The 26,794-nt window shown below is 49.8% G+C and overlaps 1 protein-coding gene across 3 annotated transcripts in view; it reads right to left on the minus strand.

The window, feature by feature from the left end:
- Positions 1-26,794, minus strand: part of LOC119953253 (ran GTPase-activating protein 1-like) — a 1,177,855-nt gene that overhangs the window by 517,709 nt on the left and 633,352 nt on the right. For 2 of the 3 annotated variants that reach the window (XM_038777307.1, XM_038777305.1), the window contains exon 3: positions 2,669-2,728. The exons of the other annotated variant lie outside the window; for it this stretch is intronic. In XM_038777307.1, the coding sequence (XP_038633235.1) occupies positions 2,669-2,728 (60 nt within the window). The remainder of the gene's footprint in view (positions 1-2,668; positions 2,729-26,794) is intronic. 3 annotated transcript variants of the gene reach the window in all.

The raw sequence follows: 26,794 nt of genomic DNA on the forward strand, positions 1-26,794 counted from the left end.
TCTCCACCGGCGAGATGCTCCGATTTGCCGGCAGCCCAGGGGATTCCCGACGGTGTGGGGCTGCCCGACAATGGGAAGCCCCATTGAGCAGCCGGCGTAACGGAGCATCCTGCCGGCGGGGTGAGTCAGAAACGTGGCGCGGTGGGGCGGAGAATTAAGTCCCATTTGTGTGTGATGATACGAAACAAACAACCAAACCAATTAGGTGAATTGGACCTTCTGAATTCCCCCTCAGTGTACCCAATAGGGCGCTGCAGTGTGGTGACTCGGGGATTTTCACTGTAACTTCATTGCAGTGTTAATGTAAGCCTACTTGTAACAATAATAAAGATTATAGGTAGGATTCCCCGACTCCCCGCCAATTCGGGGAATCCCCAGGGGGCAACGCGAATCCCACCTCGCCGCCGGCTGTCATATTCTCCGGCGCCAGTTTTCAGGTGGGGGCGGGGATCACGCTGCGCCGGTCGGGGGCCGTTGGCAGCAGTCCCTCCAGCAATTCTCTAGGCCCCAATGGGCCGAGCGTCAGTTTCTGGCCAGTCCCGCCAGCGTGGATTGGACATGGTCCCACACGGCGGGAACTGGCTGCTAGGCCGGCTGGTACGGCCCTCAGGGGGGTGCGGGGGGATCCGGCACTGGGGGGGGGGGGGCACCCACAGTGGCCTGGCCTACGATCGGGGCCCACCGATCTGCGGGCGGGCCGGTGCCATGGGGGCACCCCTTCCTTCCGCGCTGGCCCCTGTAGGGCTCCGCCATGGCCAGCGCGGAGAAGACACCCTGTGCATGCGCCAGAATACGCCGGCTGGTTTGCGCATGCGCTAAACCACGCCGGTGGTTCTGCGCATGTGCTAACCTGCGCAGTCCCTTTGCCACCGGTTGGCGTGGCGCAAAGCCCTCCGGCACCGGCCTGGCCCTCGGAAGTGCAGAGAATTCTGAAACTTCTGATTGGCCCGGCGGCGGAGTGTTTTGCGCCATTCTTGGCGCCGGCGTCGGGCCAATTCGACGATTGCGGTGAATCCCGCCTTATAGATTTTGATTTTAGGATGCAACAAATTTGTTGGATGATTTACACCTTGACTTTCTGAAGGCACTTACAGTTGGGAGACTTGTGAATTGAGCAAAAGTAGGCAGGGGCACTGACAGGGTGCCAGACTTGTACTGCCAGTGCCAAGCTGGCATTTGTGGCACAGCAGTGATTGGGCTGTGGTGTGCCCTGAATGGGTGTGGGGGGGGGGGGGGGTGGACCTATTATAGTGAGTTGGAGCTTGGGGGGAGATTTGGGGGTGACGTTGGGGACACAAGAGATCGGAACACCATTTTAAAATGCGTCCCGATCACTCATTGGACAGAGCAGCTACGGCGAGCGGAGCTCTCAGTGCAGGAACTGGAGATAAGTATCGGCTTATCGGGGAGTTTCCGGCTGAGGCTCCCAAACTATCCTGATGGGTATTAAATAGCGGGAAACACCCAGCTATTCTCGCACGCTACGGGATTCTGTCCCCATTTGGGTAGATTGAGCACAGAAACCTTTAGATTGTGCCCTTTAATCCATACGCATACTGCGAAAGAAGTGCACAAAAGGACTCATCATCTGAAGCAAGGACTCGTGTCTTTTCACCTTCATCTTATTATTTTTCCACCTTTCCCCCTTCTGTGTTTGTTTGTCCTGTGTGTGTGTGTGTGTGTAGGGAACGGGGCAATTAATGGGTTGTCAGGTATTAGCTCAACGCTAAGCAGCTGTGTTTACTGTATAGTTCAATTTGTTCTAGTTATAAATAAACATTCATTGTGTTTCAACTTACAAACCTGGTGACTATAATTCGTGAACAGCCAAGGACCAAAGAATTCAGGGATTATTAGACAAGAAATGGTATTTTATTCAGTTAAATAAATGCAGAAAGAACTAACTGTAACGTCAGCCAAATACTGGCAGTGTCAGAAAAGCAAATAATATTTTGTTCTGTATGCGAGTAAAAGTTCAAGGACGTGATGATAATGACACCACATGCATTTCACTGACTACTGGCCACTCTACAAAAAAAGCTCAGGACAGAGACCTAAGGAAAAAGTTAGATTCAAGCCCTTATACATTGACAAATGAAGAGACTAAGGAATTTCAATCCAGTTTCATTGGAAGAGACGATTATGAGAAGAAGGACATGGCTGTAGTTGTTCATATAATGAACTGAATCAGTAAGTTGGAAATGGAAAGAATGCAAATGCAGCATCAGAGAACCGGCTCAATTTATGAACTTAATCCAAACAATAACTTCCCCCTAAATGGGAAGTGGTCAGATGGAGCCCTGGAGACCTGAATGGCCTTTTCTCATCGCTGCATTCCTATATTCCTGACATTTGAATGAGTAATTCATGTATCTCGCGCTGTATCATTTAGAAATGATTAAAACCAGTCATTACCATGAACTGAGGCAGCAAAAGGCCATTCTCCCAAGGCTTATGCAGAATATTAACCAACACAATACTCCAGACAGATGCTGTTCTCAGACTTTCTTCTCCTCCCGCTCTCTCGGATTGGTCTTTGTGCAGGAAAATTCTTCCCCCCCCCCCCCCCCCCCCCCCCACCCCCCACCCCCCCCCCCACTCACTCACTTCTCTTGCCAAAAATACATACTGAGGAGTGCGGAACAGGACATAATAATGACCTACGTACCAATGCTGGTGGAATCTCACAACGCAGTCGACCTGTGAACATATCGTTCCAGTAAACCCTCTGTGAAGAGAAAGTAAAAAGTTACTGTAGAAGGGAAATTAATGTGAGGATTAGTTGCCCGCTTTGAGAATACATTAATATTAGTTGCTATTAAAGAAAAGGCACTTGCTAAAGCATGATGGGATTGCTTGGATTTGGATTTTGTTTATTGTCACGTGTACCGCGGTACAGTGAAAAGTATTTTTCTGTGAGCAGCTCAACGTAATTAATTACATGAAAAGAAAAGAAAAGAAAATGCATAATAGGGCAACACAAGGTACAGAATGTATCTACATAAACACTGGCATTGGGTGAAGCATACACGGGTGTAGTGTCAATGAGGTCAGTCCATAAAAGGGTCTTGACTATACTTTAACACTGTTTTTAGCCATATCTTAGGATGTTGGGTGAAGGTACCAAAATGCTGCTTCGAAACAGTGGGTGGAAATCTCTGAAAACGGGGCTATGTCCCTACGCCTGCGAGAGACCATGTGCAAATCACTCTGGACCTCGCGCCCATTTTGAAAGGGGCTTGCAGGGCCCCGGAGTACTCCACGCAGCTCCGACGGCTGACACAGAGCACCTGCACTTCCTGCCGCGGGTCCGTGCTTGCGAGCAGCAGTGGCCCCTTGCAACATGGTGGACCCACACAGCAAGCCGGCCCAACAATATAGGCCCCCCCAGATCGCGCGCACCCACCAATCAGTGGCCCCCATTTGCGAGCCTGGACACCCTGGAGGCCCCAACTGGTGACGGATCCCCTCCCCGCCCCCAACAGGGTGGCCGCAGACCGAGCTCCCACCGGGTGGAACCATGAGTGAACCACGCCAACGGGAACTCGGCCAGTTGTCAGCTGAGAATCGCCGCGGGGACAGCTTGCAATTGCCCCCGACGGGCGGCACGTCAGCGCGGGAGCACAACTGCCGGCGATGCTCCGGTCCGCAGAGAATCGCGGGAAGGCGTCGGACCCGATCATGGGTCTAATGCATTATTCTCCACCCCTGCGCCGAGCACGATTTTGGTGCAGAGGCTCGGAGAATCCCGGCCAGTATTTTAGTTTTGGCCTTATTATGCTGGCAAGTTGTTTTTAGCCAAGGGCAAGAAATACGTACATTCCTAAGGTTTGTTTAATATAAACATGGCTAGCCGGATACTGTTTTCCTACTAGAGCTGTTTATTTCAAACTATAAAGAGCTTTCTTCTGTCTGATCCCAGGGGCGGAATTCTTCGACCCCCCGGGGGGGTCGGAGAATCGCTCGGGGCTGGTGTCAATCCTGCCCCCGCCGCATCCCGAATTCTCTGCCCCCCGAGTTTCGGCGGGGGCAGGAATTGCGGTGCGCCGGTCGGCGGGCCCCCCGCGGCGATTCTCCGGCCCGCGATGGGCCGAAGTCCCGCGGCTGACGGGCCTCTCCCGCCGTTGGGATTGGCGGCGCGGGTGGGCTCCGGGGTCCTAGGGGGGAGGGGGGGGTGGCACGGGCCGATCTGACCCTGGGGGGTGCCCCCACACTGGCTTGGCCCGCGATCGGGGCCCACCGATCCGTAGGCGGGCCTGTGCCTTGGGGGCACTCTTTTTCTTCCGCCCCCGCCATGGCCTTCACCATGGCGGGGGCGGAAAAGACCCCCTCCCCTGCAGCCGCTCACGTCTGGCGCATGCGCGGACTTATGCCGGCTGGCGAAGTCCTTTCGGTCCCAGCTGGCGTGGCGCCAAAGGCCATTCACACCAGCCGGCGGAGTGCCAACCACTCAGCCGCGGGCCTAGCCCCTCAATGTGAGGGCTTGACGCCTAAAGGTGTGGAGAATTCCGACACTTTTGGGCAGCCCGGCGCCGGAGTGGTTTACGCCACTCCGACATGCCGGGACCCCCCGCCCCGCTGGGTAGGGGGGAATCCCGGCCCAGAGTGCTCTGGTATGACTATTAGCCATTGCAGCCTCTCCACGATAATTGTGTGAATAAAATTCCGGAAACGAATCTCCAAGTCTCTGTCTAATATTATTTCCATGACAGTTACTATCAATGGAATTATGTGTAAAAGAATTCCTACCAACTCTGTATGAAAGCACAAAGGCTACATACATGTTGAAGAAGAAAATGCTGCAAAATCTCAGCAGGTCTGGCAGCATCTGGCAGCGGCCCCGGACAGGCGCCGGAATGTGGCAGCTAGGGGCTTTTCACAGTAATTTCATTGAAGCCTACTCGTGACAATAAGCGATTTTCATTTCATTTTCATCTGTAGGGAGCTTAGCTCTTTTCTCTCCCTACAGATGCTGCCAGACCTGCTGAGATTTTCCAGCATTTTCTCTTTCTTTCAGATTCCAACATCTGCAGATATTTGCTTTTATACATGTTGAAGGACTTTCTCCATGTACCAGATGCCATTTTGCTGGACAGGAAGGTCTTTCTATTTTACAATCATATGAAAAATGAGCAGGAGTAGGCCATTCAGCCCCTTGAGCCTGCTCCGCTCTTAAATTAGAGCATGGCTGACCTGATAGTAACCTCAAATCTGCATCCCGCATACCCCCAATAACCTGTTAAGCATTTGCTTACTGAGAATCTTTCTACCTCTGCCATAAATTATTCAAATACTCAGCTTCCATCACCTTCTCAGGAAAAGAGTTCCAAAGACTCACGACCATCTGACTGAAAAAAATTGCCTCAACTCCATTTTTAAAGGCCGACTCTTTAGTTTTAAACAATAACTCCAAGTTCTAGATTCTACCAGAAGAGGAAACGTGAGATAGTGAGCATCCTATCCGGCTGCATCACAGCTTGGTATGGCAACTGCTCGGTCCAAGGTCGCAACAAACTGCAGAATGTGGTGAACTCAGCCCAACGCATCACACAAGTTTGCCACCCCCACATTGATTCTGTCTACACCTCCCGCTGCCTCAGGAAGGCAGACAGCATTATCAGAGACCCCTCCCACCCAGGCATTGCCTTCTTCCAGACCCTTCCATCAGGCAGAAGGTACAGAAGTCTGAAGACCCACACATCCAGACATAGGAACAGCTTCTTCCCCACAGCTACAAGATTCCTCAATGACTCCCCCTCAGACTAATTTGTTCCCTGTAAAAACACTATTCACGACGCCCTATGCTGCACTTGCTCATATATTTGCTTTGTTTGCATTGTTTGGCCACTTTTTACGCACTGTAACCAATCACTGTTTGTCAATGTACCATTTGTTAATGTTCTCTGTTGATTATTCTTTTTGTCTACTGTGTGCGTACTGTGTACGTTCCCTTGGCCGCAGGAAAATACTTTTCACTGTACTTCGGTACATGTGACAATAAATCAACTCAAACCAAATTAATTCCCCTCCACAACCACCCTGTCAAGATCACTCAGGATCTTAAGTTTCAATTAACTGTCTCTTACTCTTTCTTCTAAACTCCAGTGGATACAAACCTAGCTTGTTCAATCTTTCCTCAGAAGAAACCCACCCATTCCAGGTATTAGTCTGGTAAACCTTTTCTGAAATGATTCCAATGCATTTACATCCTTCCTTATATAATTCAAAGTATTGTCTTGCATTATTGACTTTGTCTGTATATGTGTTTCTGGAACCCACCTCTTCATTCACTTGAGGAAGGAGCTGTGCTCCGAAAGCTAGTGATTCGAAACAAACCTGTTGGACTTTAACCTGGTGTTGTAAGACTTCTTACTTAGATAAGGTGATCAATACTGTGCACAATACTCTAGGTCTCACTAATGCCCTGTACAACTGAAACATAACTTCCCTACTTTTGTATTCATTTCCTTTAACAATAAATGCTAACAGTTAGGATACCGGACCAGGCCTGAATTTTTGGGAGGATACCAGACGAGAAACCCCAAACAATTTGCAATTTTTAAAACCGTGAGGAAAGGATACTTCACCCCAGAAGTGATGACTCTGACCAGTAGGTATTCTTTATGTTAAAACAAACTTTAATTTAAACACAGTATTAACCACATTAATATTAAAGAAATAACTTTACAATTAAAAGTTAAACAGTTCTGAAATAAAAGGAAAGACTTTAACTCACTATCTACACCTGCCACTATATATATTCCAACAAAGCAACCCAATGCAGTTCAAAATCCGCTCATAAATAAAGTTAGAAATCAGGGTTACTTGCTGTTCTCTGTCCAGACCTTTGGAGAGAGACCCTTTCAGGAACAACCTGAAAATCTTTCTATCTTGTCAGACTCAAATCAATAGCCAAACTGCCAAAACCACAGACAGATCTGGTTCCTCCCATTAATTACATAATCTATATCCCACTAAGATGTCCCAAGGCTCGCTTAGCTGGGACAAAACACTATCCTTCATTAATTATCTACACCCCAGGCAACCTCCAAACACATAAACAATATTCCATTAGCCATCTCTCTGCAAACAAGTAACTGGTTAAAATCAATGATTACCTCACCTTTATGGCTCCTTATGGTCACAGCTTTAGCAGGCATGCGCCTGCGTGTATTTTAAACAGGGTTTCTAAAACATTACTGCAACATAGTATAAAATATAATATATAGCAATTTCCTACATTTATCATATAACATTCTATTCACTTTCCTGATTACTTGCTGTACCTGCATACTAGCCTTTTGTGATTCAAGCATCACAGCATCGACTCCCATTATCACTATAAGCTGTTGCCACAATAAGACAGGTTGTTTTCAAGACACAATATGGACTTTAATATCTGGTAAATTGCTTATGAAGCAATCATCCTTTCGAAATTCAGCGATGACAGTTTCTTACCATCTCTGATAGTAGACTCGCACCGGCTTTTCCTCAGGACTGCCTATCATTGTGATATCCCAGTAATACCTGTCATCTGAATGTGATTTCTGTTTTTCATTGAGTCTTTGCTTGTCTGGGATAGGTCAATATGTAGAACAGAGTAACTGAGTAGAAATGCTAAATTAGGCAGCCCTGCTTCACTTCAAATAATGCGAATGCCGGCAACTCTTAAAATGTTCATGGATTTGCCATCAACATTTTCCTTTTGACGAAGAGGTGGTTCAGTGAGGAAATGTAACGCACGTCGGCGGCGGACTGCTAATTGTGCCCTATAGATCGGGGGCCCTGATTCAATCCCTGCCTGTCCTGAGTCAGCTGAGCCCTGTTCCAGGAGAGGTTGAGGGTGTTACACAGTTGGGCTCTGTCCTGTTGGATTTGCAATCAAAGATCACGGGCCGAATTCTCCACCACCGCCGTTGGGGAATTGCCCGGGGCCGGCGTAAATCCCGCAAAAGGTTCTTGCATTGTATTTGGCAGTATATTTAGAAACGGATAACTGAATTGAATGGTATTTAATATGGTTTATACATTTGTTAAATATAAGCAAAATTGCAGCTCCCCCTGAAGTGAATTTGATGGGAGAAACATGACATATAAGATAAATATTTTTGTATTTTTTTGAATAATTGAGAAATCCACATGAAGGGACACAAGCCATGTGAAAATATCGAGCAAATGGCTGAATCAGGAAGTGTTGATAGTTTGCATATTATGAACAATGAAAGTAAAGACCTTTTGGCCTGTCCAGCCTGCCGCACATCTGATCCCTCTTGCATCACAAGACGTCCACCTCCACCTGGAAACCACCAGGAAGAGGTGAAAAAACAAGTCGGAATCCAGGCCAATTTTACAGAAGATAAGGAAAACAAAATGTGGAAATTTCCTCTCCAACCCCCCCCCCCCCCCCCCGCTTAAGTATCCAAAAACATGTCTCGGAAATCACTCTGATACTAATCATCTACCCTTTGCACAGACCATTTTTCTCCACCCCAACCAGAATCAGGCAAAGCACTTAGCTGGAGGAATTCAGGACATTATTGTTCATTGCAGGAGTCAACTGCGTGTTCCACAGTTTCATTATGTTCTCTATGAATAGAACCAGCTCCTGACATCTAAGCTCAATCTGGCCTTATACAATTAACATTGAGAGTCCTGGTCCTCCCTAATGTATTTAATTAAAATAAACTGCCAGCTCAAATACAACCTCTTCCCTCTATCCTCTTTTCAACCTCAATCAGATCACCCTTAAGAATACGCTTCTCTGAAGTATAAAAGGCAAACTCTTTAAGCTTATCTTGATACATGAAATGCTTTACACTGGGAAGTAGTCTAGTGGTGCCCTACTGACGCCTTTCTGAATCCCCAATTGCACCCACTTTGTGAGGAGACCAAATTTGACACAATATTCCAACTGAGGCCTGACTATGGTCTTGGAAAAGAACAAAATGCTCTGAGGAACATCTTCAATAGCAAAAGGGCAGACTCTCTCATGCCTGTGAAGAGTTTGGCTTGACCATCAGCACTTGGAAGACAATGTCATTGTCTAGGGTATTGTCATTCCGCCATCTATCAGCATTGAAGATGTGACTCTGGAGACTATGGACAGCTTCACGTATCTAAGCTCTACAATCAATAGCAATTTGTCACTTGATGCTAAAATCAACACACACATCGCAGAAGTTGCATCTGTTATGTACAAGCTGCATAAGAGAGTGTGGAACAACAACTTGACTGTGAACACCAGACTGCAAATTTATGAAGCCTACATCCACAACGCACTCCTCTATAGTGGTGAGACCCGGACAACACGTGCTAGGCAGGAGAAAAGGCCGAACAATTTCTACCTTCGCTGCCTCAGACATATCCTCGGCATCACTTGGCAGGACAAGGATATCAACTAGGATGTCTGAAGTCTACTAATTGCCATTACCAATCCAATGATGTCAGCACTGACTCGAACGTTTTCATCAGACGGTTGACGGCCGTATACACGAGGACCTTATGTACATTGACCTGGCATTACGTTCCCGGACCAGACCCCAATAGTTTCTAGGATGCTGGACAGAAACTCCAATATTTTATTTAATTTGTAAGACTGTGAAGAAAGGATACTTCACTCCAGGAGTGATTCCACACACACATAGGGATATGATATATTAAAATATGCACACATAGGGATATGATATACTAGGCTACAAATCCAGAGACCCAGGATAATGCTCTGTGGTCCTGGGTTCGAATTCCACCTTGGCAGATGTGGAAATTTGAATTTAATAAAAATCTGGAATTAAAAGTCTAATGATGACTATGAAACTATTGCCAATTGTCAGAGAAGGAAATGTGCCATCCTTACCCAGTCTGGCCTACATGTGATGCCAGAGCCACGCAGCGATGCAGTTGACTTTTAACTGCCCCCCTTTGGCATGGCCTTGCAAGCCACTCAGTTCAAGGGCAATTAGGGATGGGTAACAAATGCTGACCCAGCCAGCGATGCCCATATTCCAGGAACAAATAAGAAAACAAAGCTTTGGGTGTGATTCTCTGGAAAGATTCCTGAGTATTGTAGCGAGCAGAAGCTGCCGCGAGCTTCCCAACCCTCGTCCTTGAGGCCGGAAATGCGATTAATTGGTGCATTTAACGAGGCCTCACAGGCTTCGCGCTGCAAATGAAGGCTCGCCAGCTGATTCACTGACACCGCGCTCGCTTGCCCTCCGCTAACAAGGGCGAGCAGCAATTAAGCTGCACTTGCTCAGCTAACCCGACCAAGCTCGCAACAATGGCGCAGAGGAAACTTGCCGCAAGATTCGGGGAAGCAAACCTGGCAAGGCTGCGAGGCGCTGAGCATCTCTTACAGGCTTACCCAAGCTGATGGAGATGATAGGGAGCAGCTGGGATATTCCAGCTTACCCAAGCTGATGGAGATGATAGGGAGCAGCTGGGATATTCCAGCTTATCCCAAGCTGATGGAGATGATAGGGAGCAGCTGGGATATTCCAGCTTACCCAAGCTGATGGAGATGATAGGGAGCAGCTGGGATATTCCAGCTTATCCCAAGCTGATGGAGATGATAGGGAGCAGCTGGGATATTCCGGCTTATCCAAGCTGATGGAGATGATAGGGAGCAGCTGGGATATTCCAGCTTATCCCAAGCTGATGGAGATGATAGGGAGCAGCTGGGATATTCCGGCTTATCCCAAGCTGATGGAGATGATAGGGAGCAGCTGGGATATTCCAGCTTACCCAAACTGATGGAGATGATAGGGAGCAGCTGGGATATTCCGGCATATCCCAAGCTGATGGAGATGATAGGGAACAGCTGGGATATTCCGGCTTATCCCAAGCTGATGGAGATGATAGGGAACAGCTGGGATATTCCGGCATATCCCAAGCTGATGGAAATGATAGGGAGCAGCTGGGATATTCCGGCTTATCCCAAGCTGATGGAGATGATAGGGAACAGCTGGGATATTCCGGCATATCCCAAGCTGATGGAGATGATAGGGAGCAGCTGGAATATTCCGGCTTATCCTAAACTGGTGGAGATGATAGGGAGCAGCTGGGATATTCAGAGGGAGATATCAGCAACACTCCAGAAGATCGATAGCCGCTTGGAGGAGTCCCAGAGGCTAGGGTTACTGGAGCTGTCACCGTCAATACGTTGCACCGAAGTCAACACTGCTAGGGTGGCGACCGCAGTGGAGAGTCCGGTGCACGACGTCGGCAACATTAGTGAAGGTGGCCGTGGTGTTGCGTAGTCGGTGACAGCCATGGCAAAGGGTCTCAGCAGAATGTCTGGCTTGCTGGTGGATGTCACCCAGTACCCGATCGACCTTGATGAGGTTCTGCAACACCTTTGGGAGAGTGGGGAATTGTACCACACATTAAACACCCTTGTGCACAACCAATATGGTTCCTGTCACTTTCTTCTGCATTGCAGCCGACCTCCAAACCCTTGACCCATCTCTCCAGGCATCCCCCCTCCCTGGCATGCCGCGTGCAGTGGTAGGTGTGAATGAGTACTCAGTCGACAGGCGGAGGTCAGATTATGGCATTGATAGAGGACCACTGGCGCTCTGCTCTCTGTGGGTTATCATCACCCACCCTGGCTCAACAATGACCTGCTGACAGTGTTGAGACAGCCTCAGTGTCCTGGTGTGATGTGACACAGACCCTGGGAGGGTGGGAAATCGGAGTGGGGGGTGACGGACCAGGCCACGTCCTGAGTAAATTGGGCGAATATGAGGTCCTCCCTGGCCCTCTGGGTTTGCTGGACACTCGCCGCTACCACCTGTCTTGCAGCCTCCGGCTGGTCCTCAGGTTCCTCCCAGGCCTCTGCTGGTTCGGCGCCTCATCATCATCCTCCTCCTCCATCACCTTGGAGTTGGCCACATGTTCCACATCACCAACCTCAAGCTCGTCGCCCCGCTGCTGTGCGTGGTTGTGGAGGACACTGCAGACCACCACAAAGCCGGCAACCCTCTGGAGTGCACCACCGGAGCGGTCGAGGTATCAGAACAGCAAGGTATTTGAGGAGTCTGATGCACTGCACAATCACATGGGCCTCGTTGTATTGGGTCTCCGCTTTGGTCTCCGGTCTCCGTACTGGCATCATAAGCCAGGTCCACCGCGGGTACCCATTATCCCCCAACAGCCAGCCACCCATCCTGGGGTGGTCCTCGAAGAGGCTGGGGATGACCGACTGGCCCAGCTGTTATGGAAACTTCCTGGGGAGTGTGTACACATGTGCATGATCTTGATGCTAAAACTTTGAATATATTCAAGAGGCGGCCGGATATAGAACTTGGGGAGAATGGGATCAAAGGCTACGGGGAGAAAGCAGGATTAGGCTATTGATCTGGATGATCAGCCATGATCTTGATGAATGGCGAAGCAGGCTCGAAGGGCCAAAAGACCTCCTCCTGCTCCTATCTTCTATGTATCTATGTATGTATCTTCATGTGGTGTTTGCACATGAGCTGTATGTTCAGAGAGTGGAATCCCTTTCTGTTAATGGCCTGGTGAGCGCAGGGCAACATGCATGGCATCTATTACACCCTGGACCTGGGCATCCCAACAGTGATGGAGAAACCTGCATATGGGGCATCTTGCAGGGCTGGGCCATGTCAAAGATGATGCAGTCTTCCACCCAGGCATACAGGCATCCATTTTCTGTTGGATGCACCTGTGGGCTGTGGCCTGTGAGATAATAATAATCTTTATTAGTGCCACAAGTAGGTTTACATTAACACTGCAATGAAGTTACTGAAAATCCCCTCGTTGCCACAACTGGCACCTCTTCGGGTACATAGAGGAAGAATTCAGAATGTCCAATTCACCTAATGGAACGTCTTTCGGGACTTATGGGAGGAAACCGGAGCACCCGGAGGAAACCCACGCAGACACGGGGAGAACATACAGACTCCACAGACAGTGACCCAAGCAGGGAATGGAACCCGGGTCCCTGGAGCTGTGAAGCAACAGTGCTAACCAATGTGCTATCGTGCTGCCCAATACCGCATAGGTCCCCACTTGAGCCCTGGAATGATCCCGAGGCGTAAACGTTCCGGGGGGGGGGGGGGGGGGGTGGGGTGACCTTGACGGCCACCAGGAGAGGAGATCCTTCTCCATGTGGTGCCAAGTCCACAAGGACATGGCACAGGTGTCGTACGTTCTCCTTGCTGAGGCGGAGCCTCCTGCGGCACATGCTGTCCGTCATCTGTTCAAACGTACAGCGACAACTGTACACCCTGGGCCATCACAGGACTCCCACTCTGGGTCCCCCTCTGGCCTGATTGGCAGCTGGGTCCTCAGGGTATGGGGTGGGCTCTGGCGCATGATCCGCTATATCGAGCATCTATTGACGCTGCTGCTACCGCCGTCTCGGGCGTTTGGTCGGATGGCCGAGCAGCAGCACCACGAGGGCAACTTCTGTGTCCAATATTCCTGCCATAGCGTTCAATATCTGTAAGGCATTGGGACAGGGTGTCAGACTGACAAACAGCCGTGACTCCCACCCCGGGACCCTGCGTTCCCTCATTGATCCTCCGCTCCTCCCCACCCGGAACACCCTGCCCAAGCACACCCAGCCACAGGGGGCACCCCTCAACCGGACCCCAGACCCTGTACTCCAGACACCCGCTCGTAACGTCACCTGGACCGGGGGCTGGTCCCCTTCCTGTGGCACCCACCCACCCTGTGGCCGTGGACATGTCCCCGGAGCTGTGTTCCTTCCCCTGGGTGTTTGGATACTGGCTGCTGCGTGTGTGGTGTTGCCTGCCGCAGTGTCCAGGGCATCAGAGTCTGATTGGGATGCTGGGCAATGACTCAACATGCAACATGGCCCACCCACCCACGGGGATCCACTTGGGATGTGTGAAGTGGTCACTTAACCACGATTGCCAATTCCCTATTAGCAATAGCCTTCAGCCATACGGCTCAGGAAGCAATTCAATCTCCATTACCATGAAAATGTATGCATGGCGAGGAATCCTTTAGCTGCAAGCCATTTCTTCATTTCTATTAGTGGGCTTTGGTTGACTGCTTCCACAAACACAGCTGTCAGCCTTGATTCATTCAACTGCCGTCATGGATGAGCAACTATGAAGTGCTGTAACCATAATGTTTACAAACATCAACCACTTTAAAGAGAGTAAAGTTCTGTCAATTTCCAGCTCAACACTTCAAAATCACTCAAGTATGAACGGGAGTGATTGGAAGGCACTTAACTCTCTTTGAAGCTGTTTGTGAAAGCTGTCAATCACAGCCCACTGAGAGAAATGAATGAATGAATGTCTTGCAGCTAAAGGATCTGAGGGGTTTAAACACAGGTCACCGCTTTTCTCCTTTCAGGAATGGAGACATGATGCATGCCCAAGTGAGTGTTACAAAATTAGTTATTTTTCACTGCCCCTGTCTGGACTTCTCTTTAGCTCCGAGACAGGGGCCTCAATGGGGGTACCTTTAGGTTGGGAGTCTCTGTGGGGGGGGGCTTCCTTTAGTTAGGGAGTGTCTGTGGGGGGTCCCTTTAGTTAGGGGGTCTCTGATAGGGGGTCCCTTTAGTTAGGGGGTCTCTGTTGGGAGTCCATTTAGTTGGGGTGATCTGTGGGGGGAGTCGCTTTAGGTAAGGGTCTTGGGGGTCCCCTATTGAGAAAGTGTCTGGGAGGTCCTCCTAGTCAGGAAATCGTTGTGGTGTTCCCTTATCCGGGGGGTCTCCTGGGGGGTCTACCTATCTGGAAGTTCTCCCATTTTAGGGGATCTCTGGGGGGACCATGAGGGGGTGGTTGGTAGAGAGGTGGGCAAGTCATGCATTGGGGGGGGAGAAACTACCTTTTGGTGTTACCCCCTTGGCCCATGACGAGATCCACCAGATACAAATTCTACCCACATGATTCCCAGTCCAGAGGACCGGAGAATCGAGAGGGTCCGGAGACTCTGGTGCTGGGCCCACTAAGTGGATGCAAATCGGTCATCAGGAGCCATTTGCAGCCATTAGCATTCACCGGTTGATGCGTGGGCACGAAGCCCTATCCTGCCACCAGCAGGGGGCCTGAGCATAGCGGTCGGTTCGGCACCCAGCACAAACCTTGATTCTGGCCGGGCGTCTGATTCTCCGCCCGATTGTGATTTGCTTTGCCGGCATCGAGGGATGGAGAATCCCGGCCCATATCTCCAATTATCTACTCAGATAAATTCTGCACCTTCTCAGTCCTCTGTCTTCATCTACAGTAAAATGAATCAAAGACTGCCATGCCTGATTGGAACTTCTGAACCACACTAGGTGATGTTGAACACAGAATTTACCATCAAGATACAAACCATCGGCTCAAGAACCATAGAATCCCTACAGTGCAGGAGGCCATTCAGCCCATTGAGTCTCCACCCTATTCCTGAAACGCCACATAAACTGCACATCTTTGGATTGTGGGAGGAAAGCGGAGCCTCTGCAGGAAACCCATGCAGACAAGGGGCTAACGTGCAAATTCCACACAGGCAGACACCCAAGGCTGGAATCAAAGCCAGGTCACTGAGTAATGGCCACCTGGGAAGAAGGATACCTGCAAATAAGATATGAAGAAGGAAAGTCCCGAGCGCTGTGAGACAGCGGTGCTCATCACTGTGCCACCATGCTGACTGAGATAGAAGACTGCCTAACATAAAGAGAGGAACTAAACTGCATGCTTTGTCTTACAGTCATCAACAACTTATATTAGTTAGATGGCACCTTTAAGTTAGTAAAACACCCAAGAACCTAAGCAGGAGCCTTATTAAACCAAACTGAACCACAAAAGGAGGTATTAGGCCAGATGAACACAATTTTGGTCAAAAGAAGTCGGTTTATAGGAGAATCTTAGAGGATGAAAGAGAGGTAGAGATTCAGAGTGCGTATAAGGAGGCAGCTTGAGGGTTCGGCAGCTCAAGGCCTTCAATGGTGGAGTGACTAAAATCGAGAATGTTCAAGAGGCTAGAATTGGACATTATTATAAGTTCACCTCTAACTTTTCAATCTAGCTATTACGTGAAGGCATTACTCACAAACCTTTTGAGAACTATGCATGGAAATGGCCAGATTGCCTTCTTTCTCCATCTTCCTTAATGTTTTTCATTGAAGAGTGCATGTATGTTGAGCCCTGTCTAAATGCCTAATACCGCACAGTTCCAAATGAAACATAATTTTACAGACACAAGCCCAATCCCCCAACATGCAGAGGTCTGCCTGAAGCAGTCAAATTAGAATTTTATCACTGACTCCGTGACTGGTCACAATGGAAACCATCTGTCTGAGTTGATCATATGTCAGTTTAAACTGCTCTACTAATTCGGACTGCACCACATTACAGTTTCTACCTTGTAAGCATCAATCAGCCAGCTTAATCCCTTTCCTCTAACTTGAATCCCTCAACGCTTAATTCGCTGTATCCCATTTCATTTTCTGAAATTGCCATGTACAAGTGTATTAATGTTTATAATAATGTCAGATCATTTCAACTCCAGTTTGCTAAAACTATTATGTACAAAGAAAGTAGCTAACAGTCATTTCTCTACACAGAGCACTTTAGATGCCAAAACTGAAGGCTGCAAAATGGACTCTTTATAGCGATTTTACATGTATATATTATAATTTAAATTAAACAAAGAATTCTTCAATGTACGAATTTTGCCAGACTCCACAGAGAGCAAAAATATGAAACACACACATTGGGTGAAATCAGCTGCTATTGTACAGCTGACACAACAAGGCAGACAATTTGTGCTTTTTTCATCGATGCCAGTTTCATTTTAATTATAGGACATTAATACTGATGTGTTATCTTCCTTGTTTACTGTAACTAACTTAAAAATAAATCCCAAGGCAGTTCAGAGAAGCACAATTAGCTATAAATTGGCAATAGGCCAAAGAAGGCACTATTAGGAGGAGTAAGGAGGGGCAATGAGGGGTAACAAGGGGTAAGGAGAGGTAAGGATGGGTAAGGAGGGGCAAGGAGGGGTAAGGAAGGGTAAGGATGGGTAAGGAGTGGCAAGGAGGGGAAAGAGGGAAAGGAGGGGTAAGGAGGGGTAAGGATGGGTAAGGATGGGTAAGGAGGGGTAAGGATGGGTAAGGATGGGTAAGGAGTGGCAAGGAGGGGAAAGAGGGAAAGGATGGGTAAGGAAGGGTAAGGAGGGGTGAGGAGGGACAAGGAGTGGCAAGGAGGGGTAAGGATGGGTAAGGATGGGTAAGGAGGGGTAAGGAGGGGTAAGGATGGGTAAGGAATGGTAAGGAGGGGTAAGGAGGGGCAAGGAGGGGAAAGAGGGAAAGGAGGGGTAAGGAGAGGTAAGGATGGGTAAGGAGGGGTAAGGATGGGTAAGGATGGATAAGGAGGGGTAATGATGGGTAAGGAGGGGTAAGGATGGGTAAGGATGGGTAAGGAGGGGTAAGGAGGGGTAAGGAGGGGTAAGGATGGGTAAGGATGGGTAAGGAGGGACAAGGAGGGGCAAGGAGGGGAAAGAGGGTAAGGAGGGGTAAGGAGGGGTAAGGATGGGTAAGGAGGGGTAAGGAGGGACAAGGAGGGACAAGGAGGGACAAGGAGGGGCAAGGAGGGGCAAGGAGGGGCAAGGAGGGGCAAGGGGGAAAGGAGGGGTAGAGAGGGATAAGGAAGGGTAAGGATGGGTAAGGGGGAAGGAGGAGTAAGGAAGGGTAAGGATGGGTAAGGAGTGGCAAGGAGGGGTAAGGAGGGGTAAGGAGCTGGAAGGAAGGGTAAGAATTGGTAAGGAAGAGTAAGGATGGGTAAGGAGGGGCAAGGATGGGCAAGGAGTGGCAAGGAGGGGTAAGGAAGGGTAAGGATGGGTAAGGAGAGGTAAGGAGGGGTAAGGAGGGGTAAGAATGGGTAAGGAGAGGTAAGGAGGAACAAGGAGGGGAAAGAGGGAAAGGAGGGGTAAGGAGAGGTAAGGAGGGGTAAGGAGAGGTAAGGAGGGGTAAGGAGGGGTAAGGATGGGTAAGGAGGGGTAAGGAGGGGACAAGGAGGGACAAGGAGGGACAAGGAGGGACGAGGAGGGGCAAGGAGGGGCAAGGAGGGGCAAGGGGGAAAGGAGGGGTAAAGAGGGATAAGGAAGGGTAAGGATCGGTAAGGAGGGGTAAGGAGAAGTAAGGATGGGAAAGGAGGGGGTAAGGAGGGGTAAGGGGCTAAGGAAGGGTAAGGAGGGACAAGGAGAGACACGGAGGGGCAAGGAAGTGCAAGGAGTGGCAAGGGGGAAAGGAGGGGTAGAGAGGGATAAGGAAGGGTAAGGATGGGTAAGGGGGAAAGGAGGAGTAAGGATGGGTAAGGAGTGGCAAGGAGGGGTAAGGAGGGGTAAGGAGCTGGAAGGAAGGGTAAGAATTGGTAAGGAAGAGTAAGGATGGGTAAGGAGGGGTAAGGATGGGTAAGGAAGGGTAAGAATGGGTATGGAAGGGTAAGAATGGGTAAGGAAGAGTAAGGAGGGGCAAGGAGGGGCAAGGGTGGGTAAGGAGAGGCAAGGAGGCGTAAGGAAGGGTAAGGATGGGTAAGGAAGGGTAAGGAAGGGTAAGGAGGGGTAAGGCGGTAAGGAGGGGTAAGAAGGGGTAAGGAGAGGTAAGGAGGGGTAAGGGTGTAAGGAATGGTAAGGAAGGGTAAGGAGGGGTAAGGAGCTGGAAGGAAGGGTAAGAATTGGTAAGGAAGAGTAAGGATGGGTAAGGAGGGGAATGAATGGGTAAGGAAGGGTAAGGATGGGTAAGGAAGGGTAAGAATGGGTAAGGAAGGGTAAGGAAGGGTAAGGAAGGGTAAGGAGGGGTAAGGAGGGGTAAGGAGGGGTAAGGATGGGTAAGGAAGGGTAAGAATGGGTAAGGGAGGGTAAGAATGGGTAAGGAAGGGTAAGGGTGTGTAAGGAGGGGCAAGGAGGGGCAATGGTGGGTAAGGAGAGGCAAGGAGGGGTAAGGAAGGGTAAGGAAGGGTAAGAATGGGTAAGGAAGGGCAAGAATGGGTAAGGAAGGGTAAGGGTGTGTAAGGAGGGGCAAGGAGGGGCAAGGGTGGGTAAGGAGAGGCAAGGAGGGGTAAGGAAGGGTAAGGAGGGGTAAGGCGGTAAGGAGGGGTAAGGGTGTAAGGAATGGTAAGGAGGGGTAAGGATGGGTAAGGAAGGGTAAGGGGTAAGGAAGGGTAAGATGGGGTAAGGATGGGTAAGGGGCAAAGGAGGGGTAAGGAAGGGTAAGGATGGGTAAGGATGTGTAAAGATGGGTGAGGAGGGGTATGGAGGTGTAAGGAGGGGTAAGGAGAGGTAAGGATGGGTAAGGAGGGGTGAGGAGAGGTAAGGAGGGATAAGGAGAGTTGAGGAGGGGTAAGGAGGGGTAAGGAGGGTTAAGGAGGGTTAAGGAGGGGTAAGGAAGGATAAAGAAGGGTAAAGAAGGGTAAGGAAAATCAGGACTATATCTAACATCTATCTCATAAACACTGCGTTTTCTCATTTTGTAACAGTCTATTGTAAATTAAGGTTTTCTTATCCCTTGAGTCCATGCGCTTATTTAAAGTAAAGGGTTCAGAATTATCCAAAACCCAACCAGGAAGACAAGGAGATGGAAGATTAATATATATTGTTGTTCCTTCATTGTCACTGGGTCAAATCCCTCAAGTTTTGTACCTAGCACCATGGTGGGAGCAGCAATGTGGTGCAGTACTGCAGAGGTACAAGAAGGTGGCCACTACTGAAGGGAAACTAGGGGCTTGTCTCTCCATTTTTGGGACAAAGTCTCCACGCCATCAGGAAAACCGTGGCCTTTTACGCCAGGACAACAGGCTTCGAAAGGCCACAGATTCCCTGTTTTGCTGGAGGCTAGCAGACAGCCGTTGTAAAGCTCTTGGTGCTGATATGGACCCCCGCACTTCTGGATCAGAGGTCCCGTATGCGCTACACGGCGGCGGCCTCCAGCAGCCGCGCTCCATGGTGGACTCAGCCCGCAGACCCGCATCAGCCGCTCACATGCCCTGGACTGCCCACACACATTGCCCCCAGCCCCGAATGACTTCCCCACTGCCCGCCGATCAGCCCTTCCCCGACTGTGCCGGCCCCAGACTGAGTCCGCAGCCACCACGCGAGGATCACGGACGGTGGGACCATGAGACAGAATTCGGCAGTGGCCTGAGGCGGTGGATACTCGGCGTGGCGTACTCCACGAGTACACCGATTTTTGGGGGGGGCAGAGAATAGCGGAACTGGCGCCACTCCCGATTTCATGCGCGAAAACGGATTCTCCGCCCCGTCACCAAATGTGATTTTGGCGTCGGTGGGCGGAGATTCCAGCCCTAGATATGGGCAATAAAAGCCCACCTTGTCATCTGCAGAAAAATATATTTTTGAATGGCTATTTTTAGTGTGTACACCTAAACAATGTGGGCTTTTCAAATGTGGAAACCATCACAGCCCAATTCTGTCTTCATCAGGCTTCATGTACTTATTGTACAGCAGGATTTAACTGGATTTACCCTGAAGAAAGGGGACTCCTGTCTGATTGCTTTTCCACCCTCCCCAAGTCTGATTCTGCCATACCTGGAACTGCACTGCAGATCAGAGAAACAATATAGACTGGGACTGAAACCTGGAACCTTCCAGATCCACACATGACTCAGTCTCCAAATGATGCAGTCATCCAGCAGTTATCAGAGAAGGGCCTATATCCCCAGCAATCTCTTTGAATACAACTCCTACCAGCCTTGTTCACATCATTTTCACTCTTTAATTTTATTGGGATTAAATTTATTGGATGACATGCTAACCAGTAAAACAAATCTGAATTGCTAATAGTCTCATATGATAGGGTAATGTGCTCTGCTGCATTCACTTTATAATTAATTTGGTTTATATATAGAATATTGGGCAAGTAGGAATAATTACAAGAACATAATGAAATCAAGGAGTTCATGTAACTCCATGAACCACGAGAGGAATGCTCAAACACATGCTAATGTTGGTCACGTGTTATACACAGCGTTGGCTGAGTGACAAGAAACAGAGTAATGGTGAATGGCTGTTTTTCTAACTGGGGCAAGACAAACAGAGGGGTTTCCCCAGGGGCTGGTGTTAGGACTGATGCTTTCCTCTGTCTATCTTAATGACTTACACTTGGATAAGGACGTCATTCCAAAATTTGCTAATGACAAAAAACTTGGAAGTATTGTGAAAGGTGAGGAGGATAGTGATCGACGTCACAAGGACATAGACAGGCCAATGGATTGGGTGGATGCAGGGCAAATGAAATTTAACGTGGAGAAATGTGAAGTGATACAGAATGGTAGGACGAACAAGGAGAGGCAATATAAATGAAGGTTGCAATTCTAAACAGAAACACCTGGGAGTATATGGCCACAAATCACTGAAGATGGTAAAAAAGGTAGAGAAAGTGGTTCAAAAGGCATCTTGAGCTTTATAAATAGATGTGGAGATGCCGGCGTTGGACAGGGGTGAGCACAGTACGAAGTCTTACAACACCAGGTTAAAGTCCAACAGGTTTGTTTCAAATCACTAGCTTTCGGAGCACTGCTCCTTCCTTAGGTGAATGAGGAGCCTACATAAAATACTGACCTCAACTACAGTATTGTGTCCAACTCTGGGTGTCACAGTTTATTATGGATGTGAAGGCTTCAGCGAAGGTGCAGGAGAGATTCACGAGAAGGGTTCCAATGTTGAGGAACTTCAGTTACGTGGACAGATTGACAAATTTGGAATTGTTTTCCTTCTAGAAAAGAAGGCATTGAGGAAATTTGATCGAGGTGTCCAAAATCATGAGGCATCTGGACAGAGTGGAAAGAGAAACTTGGTGGAAGGGTTGAGAAGTCACATATTGATGTGATTAGAAAATTAATTAAAGTGACAATGGGCAAAACAGTTTTACACGGCAACTGGCTAGAATCTGGAACGCACTTTCTGAGAGTGGTTGGGGCAGATGCAGCCGTGGCTGTCAAAAGGAAACACAATAAACACCTGAATGGAAATATTTGAAAGGCTATGGAGAAAGGGCAGGGATGTGCTGTAACTATTCTATGATGCTATGCTCTATACTCTTTTCAAATCATTCCAAAGGAATTTCTGTTTTCATAATATAGGATGTGACTAAACAGTCTAGTCGCCCCGACTTGGTGTCAGGACAAGGCCGTTGAATCTCACAAGAGACCTGCACTGCCTGAGTGACACTGCCAGGATGCCAGGCTGGCAGTGTCAGGGTGCCCGGGTGCCAGGTTGGTACTGTCAGGGATCGGGCCGGGGTGTGGGAGAGGGAGGCCTTATCAGGTGGATGGGAGAGGTGAGGCGGTGTTCCAGAAGCCTCCCCGAGGTTGAGGGGGAGGTCGAAAACTCAGGGGGGAACTGAAAGGCGGGGGTGGGTGGCTCGCCAGCAGGAAATTACTCTAAATGCAGCCTTGGCGGCTAGGGGCCGGGATTCTCTGAAATCCCGGCAAGTGTTGATGCCGGCGTAAACACTGGAGTGGCGCATGCCGGCATCAACAGGCCTCCTGGCCCAGTGATTCAGCGCCCCTCAGGGGGCCAGCACGGCACCAGGGTGTTGCGCACTGCTCCGGCGTCGAAAGGCGGCCCTGCACTGCCAGTGCGGGTCCATGCAGAAGGAGGTAGGCCCCCTCCAGATTGCGGGTGCCCGCCAATCAGTAGCCCCCGATCGTGGGCCTGGATGGCGTGGAGGACCCCCCGGAGTCTGATTCCCCCCGCACCCTCCCACCAGGATGGCCACCGTGGCCGCGGGTCCGAGCTCCGCCGCGTGGTACCAGGTTGGAACCATGCCGGCGGAACTCGGCGGGAATTTGGTCGGTCAACCACAGAGAATTGTACGGGGGCCGCGTTGACTGCGCGGGTGTAGTTGTCGCCGATTCTCTGGTCGCCGGAAAATCGCATCCTGGCGTCAGAGGGGCGTGGTGGGAATTTCCCCCGTCCCCTGTGATTCTCCGACCCGGCGTGGGCTCGGAGAATCCTGGCCAGAATCTCCATGAGTCCAAAATAAACGGCAAAATGCCATTGAATAATGGGGTATTTCTCAACGCTGCAGCACCAAGAAACATTGCGCTAAACATTCCCAAAACAGCACACTGATTTTTTCCGAACCCAGAGATACTGTGATTAAAACAGTAAGAAATCTTACAACACCAGGTTAAAGTCCAATAGGTTTGTTTCAAACACGAGGGGTGCGATTCTCCGCTGCCCACGACGGGTCGGAGAATAGAGGGAGGGCCTTCCCGACAATTTTCACGCCCTCCCGCTCTTCTCCCCCCCCCCCCCCCCCCCCCACGGCCACCCCACGACACGAATCGCTGCTCGCCGTTTTTTACGGCGAACAGCGATTCTCCTCAGGCCGATGGGCCGAGTTCCCAGGCCTTTACGGCCGTTTTCACGAACGCGATCACACCTGCTCTCACCGTTCGTGAAAACGGCCGCAAAGTGCCGTCCCGGACAACCATGGCACCGATTGGCATGGCCGCACCACGGCCGTGCCAAGGGTGGCATTGGCCTGCGACCAGTGAGCACCGATCGCGGGCTGCGGGTCCGATACCCGCGCACTATTTGTTCTTCCGCCGCCCCGCAGGATCAGTCCGCGGGGCAGCTGAGGGGCATGACGGCCCGCACATGCGCGGGTTTGACGGGTCTGCGTGATGACGTCATCCGCGCATGCGTGGCTGACGTCATAGTGCGCGTCAGCCGGCGTGACGCTTGGCGCGCGGACTTAGCGACGGTCGTGAAGCCCGTGATGCCGTGGTTCATGGGGCCCCGCTGCTAGCCCCGCCCAGGGGGGAGAATCGGGTCCTGGGAGGGGACGCGGAGGCTGCCGTGAAACACGGCCAGTTGCATGGCAGCCTTTACGACTCGCCGCATTTGCGGAGAATCGCGCCCGAGCTTTCGGAGCATTGCTCCTTCCTCAGGTGAAAGCTCGTGTTTGAATCAAACCTGTTGGCCTTTAACCTGGTGCTGTAAGACTTCATACTGTGCTCACCCCAGCCCAACGCCGGCATCTCCACATCGTGATAAGAACAGCACAGTTTGATTTCTCCATACATTTTCAGCCTGCTTCGCAGTATTGACCTTTTATGGGTCCAAACGGAATACCACTATGCGTGATGTTATTATGGCAAGCCTGTGGTAAAATACAAAACTGTACAGAATGGAAGACCACATGGATTTAAAATCTGCATTAGATTAGCAGACAAGAAGCAAGATTATGCCAACAGCCTCACTCAGGCTGTGGTAAAAATGAATGAACAATAACATTAGATTATGCACGGTGTAAGTGAGCAATATTCCAGACAACTGGACTAACAGTTTCGAGAACCTGAGTTCATTCCTGCCGCTGCAATTTGAGAATTAAAATTTCCATTCAATTTAAAATATAACTGAAATATAAAGCTGGTGAAATATGCTGTTACACTGTCATAAAACCAATTTATTCACTGCTGTCCTTTAGGGAAGAAATGACTGCCACCCTACCTGGTCTAGTCTATTTGTGACTCCAGTCCCCACACCAAACTGACAAGTAGGGATCTCGAAACATGTGCAATTCATTCTGTAATTGGAGGTGACACCCACATCTCAAGAATTTATATAAAAATAATGGCATTTAGCACATACCAATTCATGATGTGATTATGGAAATTAATAAATGGGCGGCAGGGTAGTGCAGTGGTTAGCACTGGTGCATCACAGTGCCAGGGTCCCAGGTTCGATTCCAGCTTGGGTCACTGTCTGTGCGGAGTCTGCACGTTCTCCCCGTGTCTGTGCGGCTTTCCTCTGGGTGTTAGTATTGTAATAAAGTTGACACATTAAATCGTAATGTTGGTAGCTGAAAAAAAAGTACTGGGAAAACAGACTTGTTAAAACAAGAAAAGCCAATGGCATTTATTAAAGTACAAAAAAACCATGGGGCTGGATTCTCTGGTCGCCGACGGCGAAATCGCTCGGTAATCGGCCAGAGAATCACAGTTCCTGTCCAAATTGGGAGCGGCGCTGCTTTGTGATGCTCTGCCCCCTCCAAAACGGCGTACTCAGAGAGTACACCGCGCCACGTATCAACGGCCTCAGGACATTGCCTGAAGCCCACCCCCCCCGATGCTCCAATGCCCATCACCGAGTTCCCGACGGTGTCGGTCGTGTGTGATCTCATCCATCGGGAACTCGGAAAGTGGCGGCTGCGGATTCAGTCCAGCACCGCCACAGTCGGGGGAGGGTCGATCTGTGGGCAGGGGGGTGACTATTAGGGGCTGGGGGCACAGTGGGGGGGTGGGCTGGAGTGCGTGAGCCGGCCAAAGGGGGGCACTATTTTGCGGGCCGGCGCTGCGAGCAACCTCCACCATGTAGCACGGAGTGGCCACTGCCATGCGCATCCATGGACCCGGTAATTCTCTGGGGCATATCGGCAGCTACAGCTGGGTGTTCTACGCTGCCATTCTGCTAGCCCCCAGCCAGACGGAGGATCGGTGGCCGTTTTACATCATTTTTTCTGGCGTAAAATGCCAGCTTTCCCACGCCGGCATGGACACACAGCCCCAGAATCAGAGAATCCAGTCCATGGTTCCAGGTGCAATGGAATGTATGGTCTGTTCAGAAGCAGGTGCCAGATGAATTAAAAGATTTTATTCGTGAGAGTAAGGTTTTTCCCTGCGCACAAGTTGGAGTAATGAAATGAAATGAAAATCACTTATTGTTACAAGTAGGCTTCAAATGATGTTACTGTGAAAAGCCCCTAGTCGTACGTAAGGAGATTAAGATCTTGTGAGAGATAAGGAGATATGTAGTTTGGAAGGAGTATTGTCAGAAAAGGTGGTGAGAGGAGTAGTGTGTCACTATGGAAGGTAAAGTTAGAGAGTCCAGTGAAAAGTAGTAAAGTGGTAGAAGGAGCAATAGAAAAATCACCTTTTTCAAGGCTTAAAGGTATTTTAATACTGTGTTGTAATAACATTTAATAACATAATACCATTCCCAGTTCGGTGTGAAATAATTCTAGGAGCAAGATATACTGTCCTGATAGTCTTACAAAACTATAATAAAATATTTTGGTTTCTGTCTGGTATCCTAGCCACAGTTGGGGTCTGGTCTGGCATCATAATACAGTTAATAGCTGAAAGAATGAAACAAGATTTCATGTTTTTAGATGTTTACTCTAACAAAAGTCTAAAAGCACTTCTGACTAAACACTATTTTTGTTGGCAACCTTAAACCACAGAAAGTGAATCACCCCCCTTCGTATTTCCAGCACAACTAAAAAAAACACACTTCACAAGTGCATGTTACATGAGTAAATGTAAGTAGACATTCAATTCTCCCAGAATCAGCAAAACATGGGCCGGGATTCTCTGATCCTGGGGCGAAGTGTTGATGCCGTCGTAAACGCCGGAGCATTTTACGCCGGTGTCATCTGGCCCCTAGAATCAGCGACCCTGCGCTGCACAAGGGGCCAGCACGGCACTGGAGAGCCTCAGGTGCCAATCCGGGCGTCAGAACAGGCGCTGCGGGTCCTCGCATGCGTGCTATAGCCGGAGCCAGTTCGCGCATGCGCGCTACGACCGGAGCGAGTTTGCGCATGCGCTACGACTGGAGCGAGTTTGCGCATGCGCTACGGCTGGCGTGAGTTTGCATATGCGCGTGTGTTGCCTTCTCCGTGCCGGGCCCGACACAACATGGTGGAGAGCTACTGGGGCCCGGCACGGAGGAACATAGGCTCCCATCAGGATAAGCCCGCTCACCGATCGGTAGGCACCGATCGCAGGCCAGGCCACCGTGGAGGCACCCCCCCCCCCCCCCAGGGTCGGATCCCCGCTCCCCTGCG

The sequence above is a fragment of the Scyliorhinus canicula genome, chromosome 18 (assembly GCF_902713615.1).
Source record: "Scyliorhinus canicula chromosome 18, sScyCan1.1, whole genome shotgun sequence".
NCBI classification, from domain to species: domain Eukaryota; kingdom Metazoa; phylum Chordata; class Chondrichthyes; order Carcharhiniformes; family Scyliorhinidae; genus Scyliorhinus; species Scyliorhinus canicula.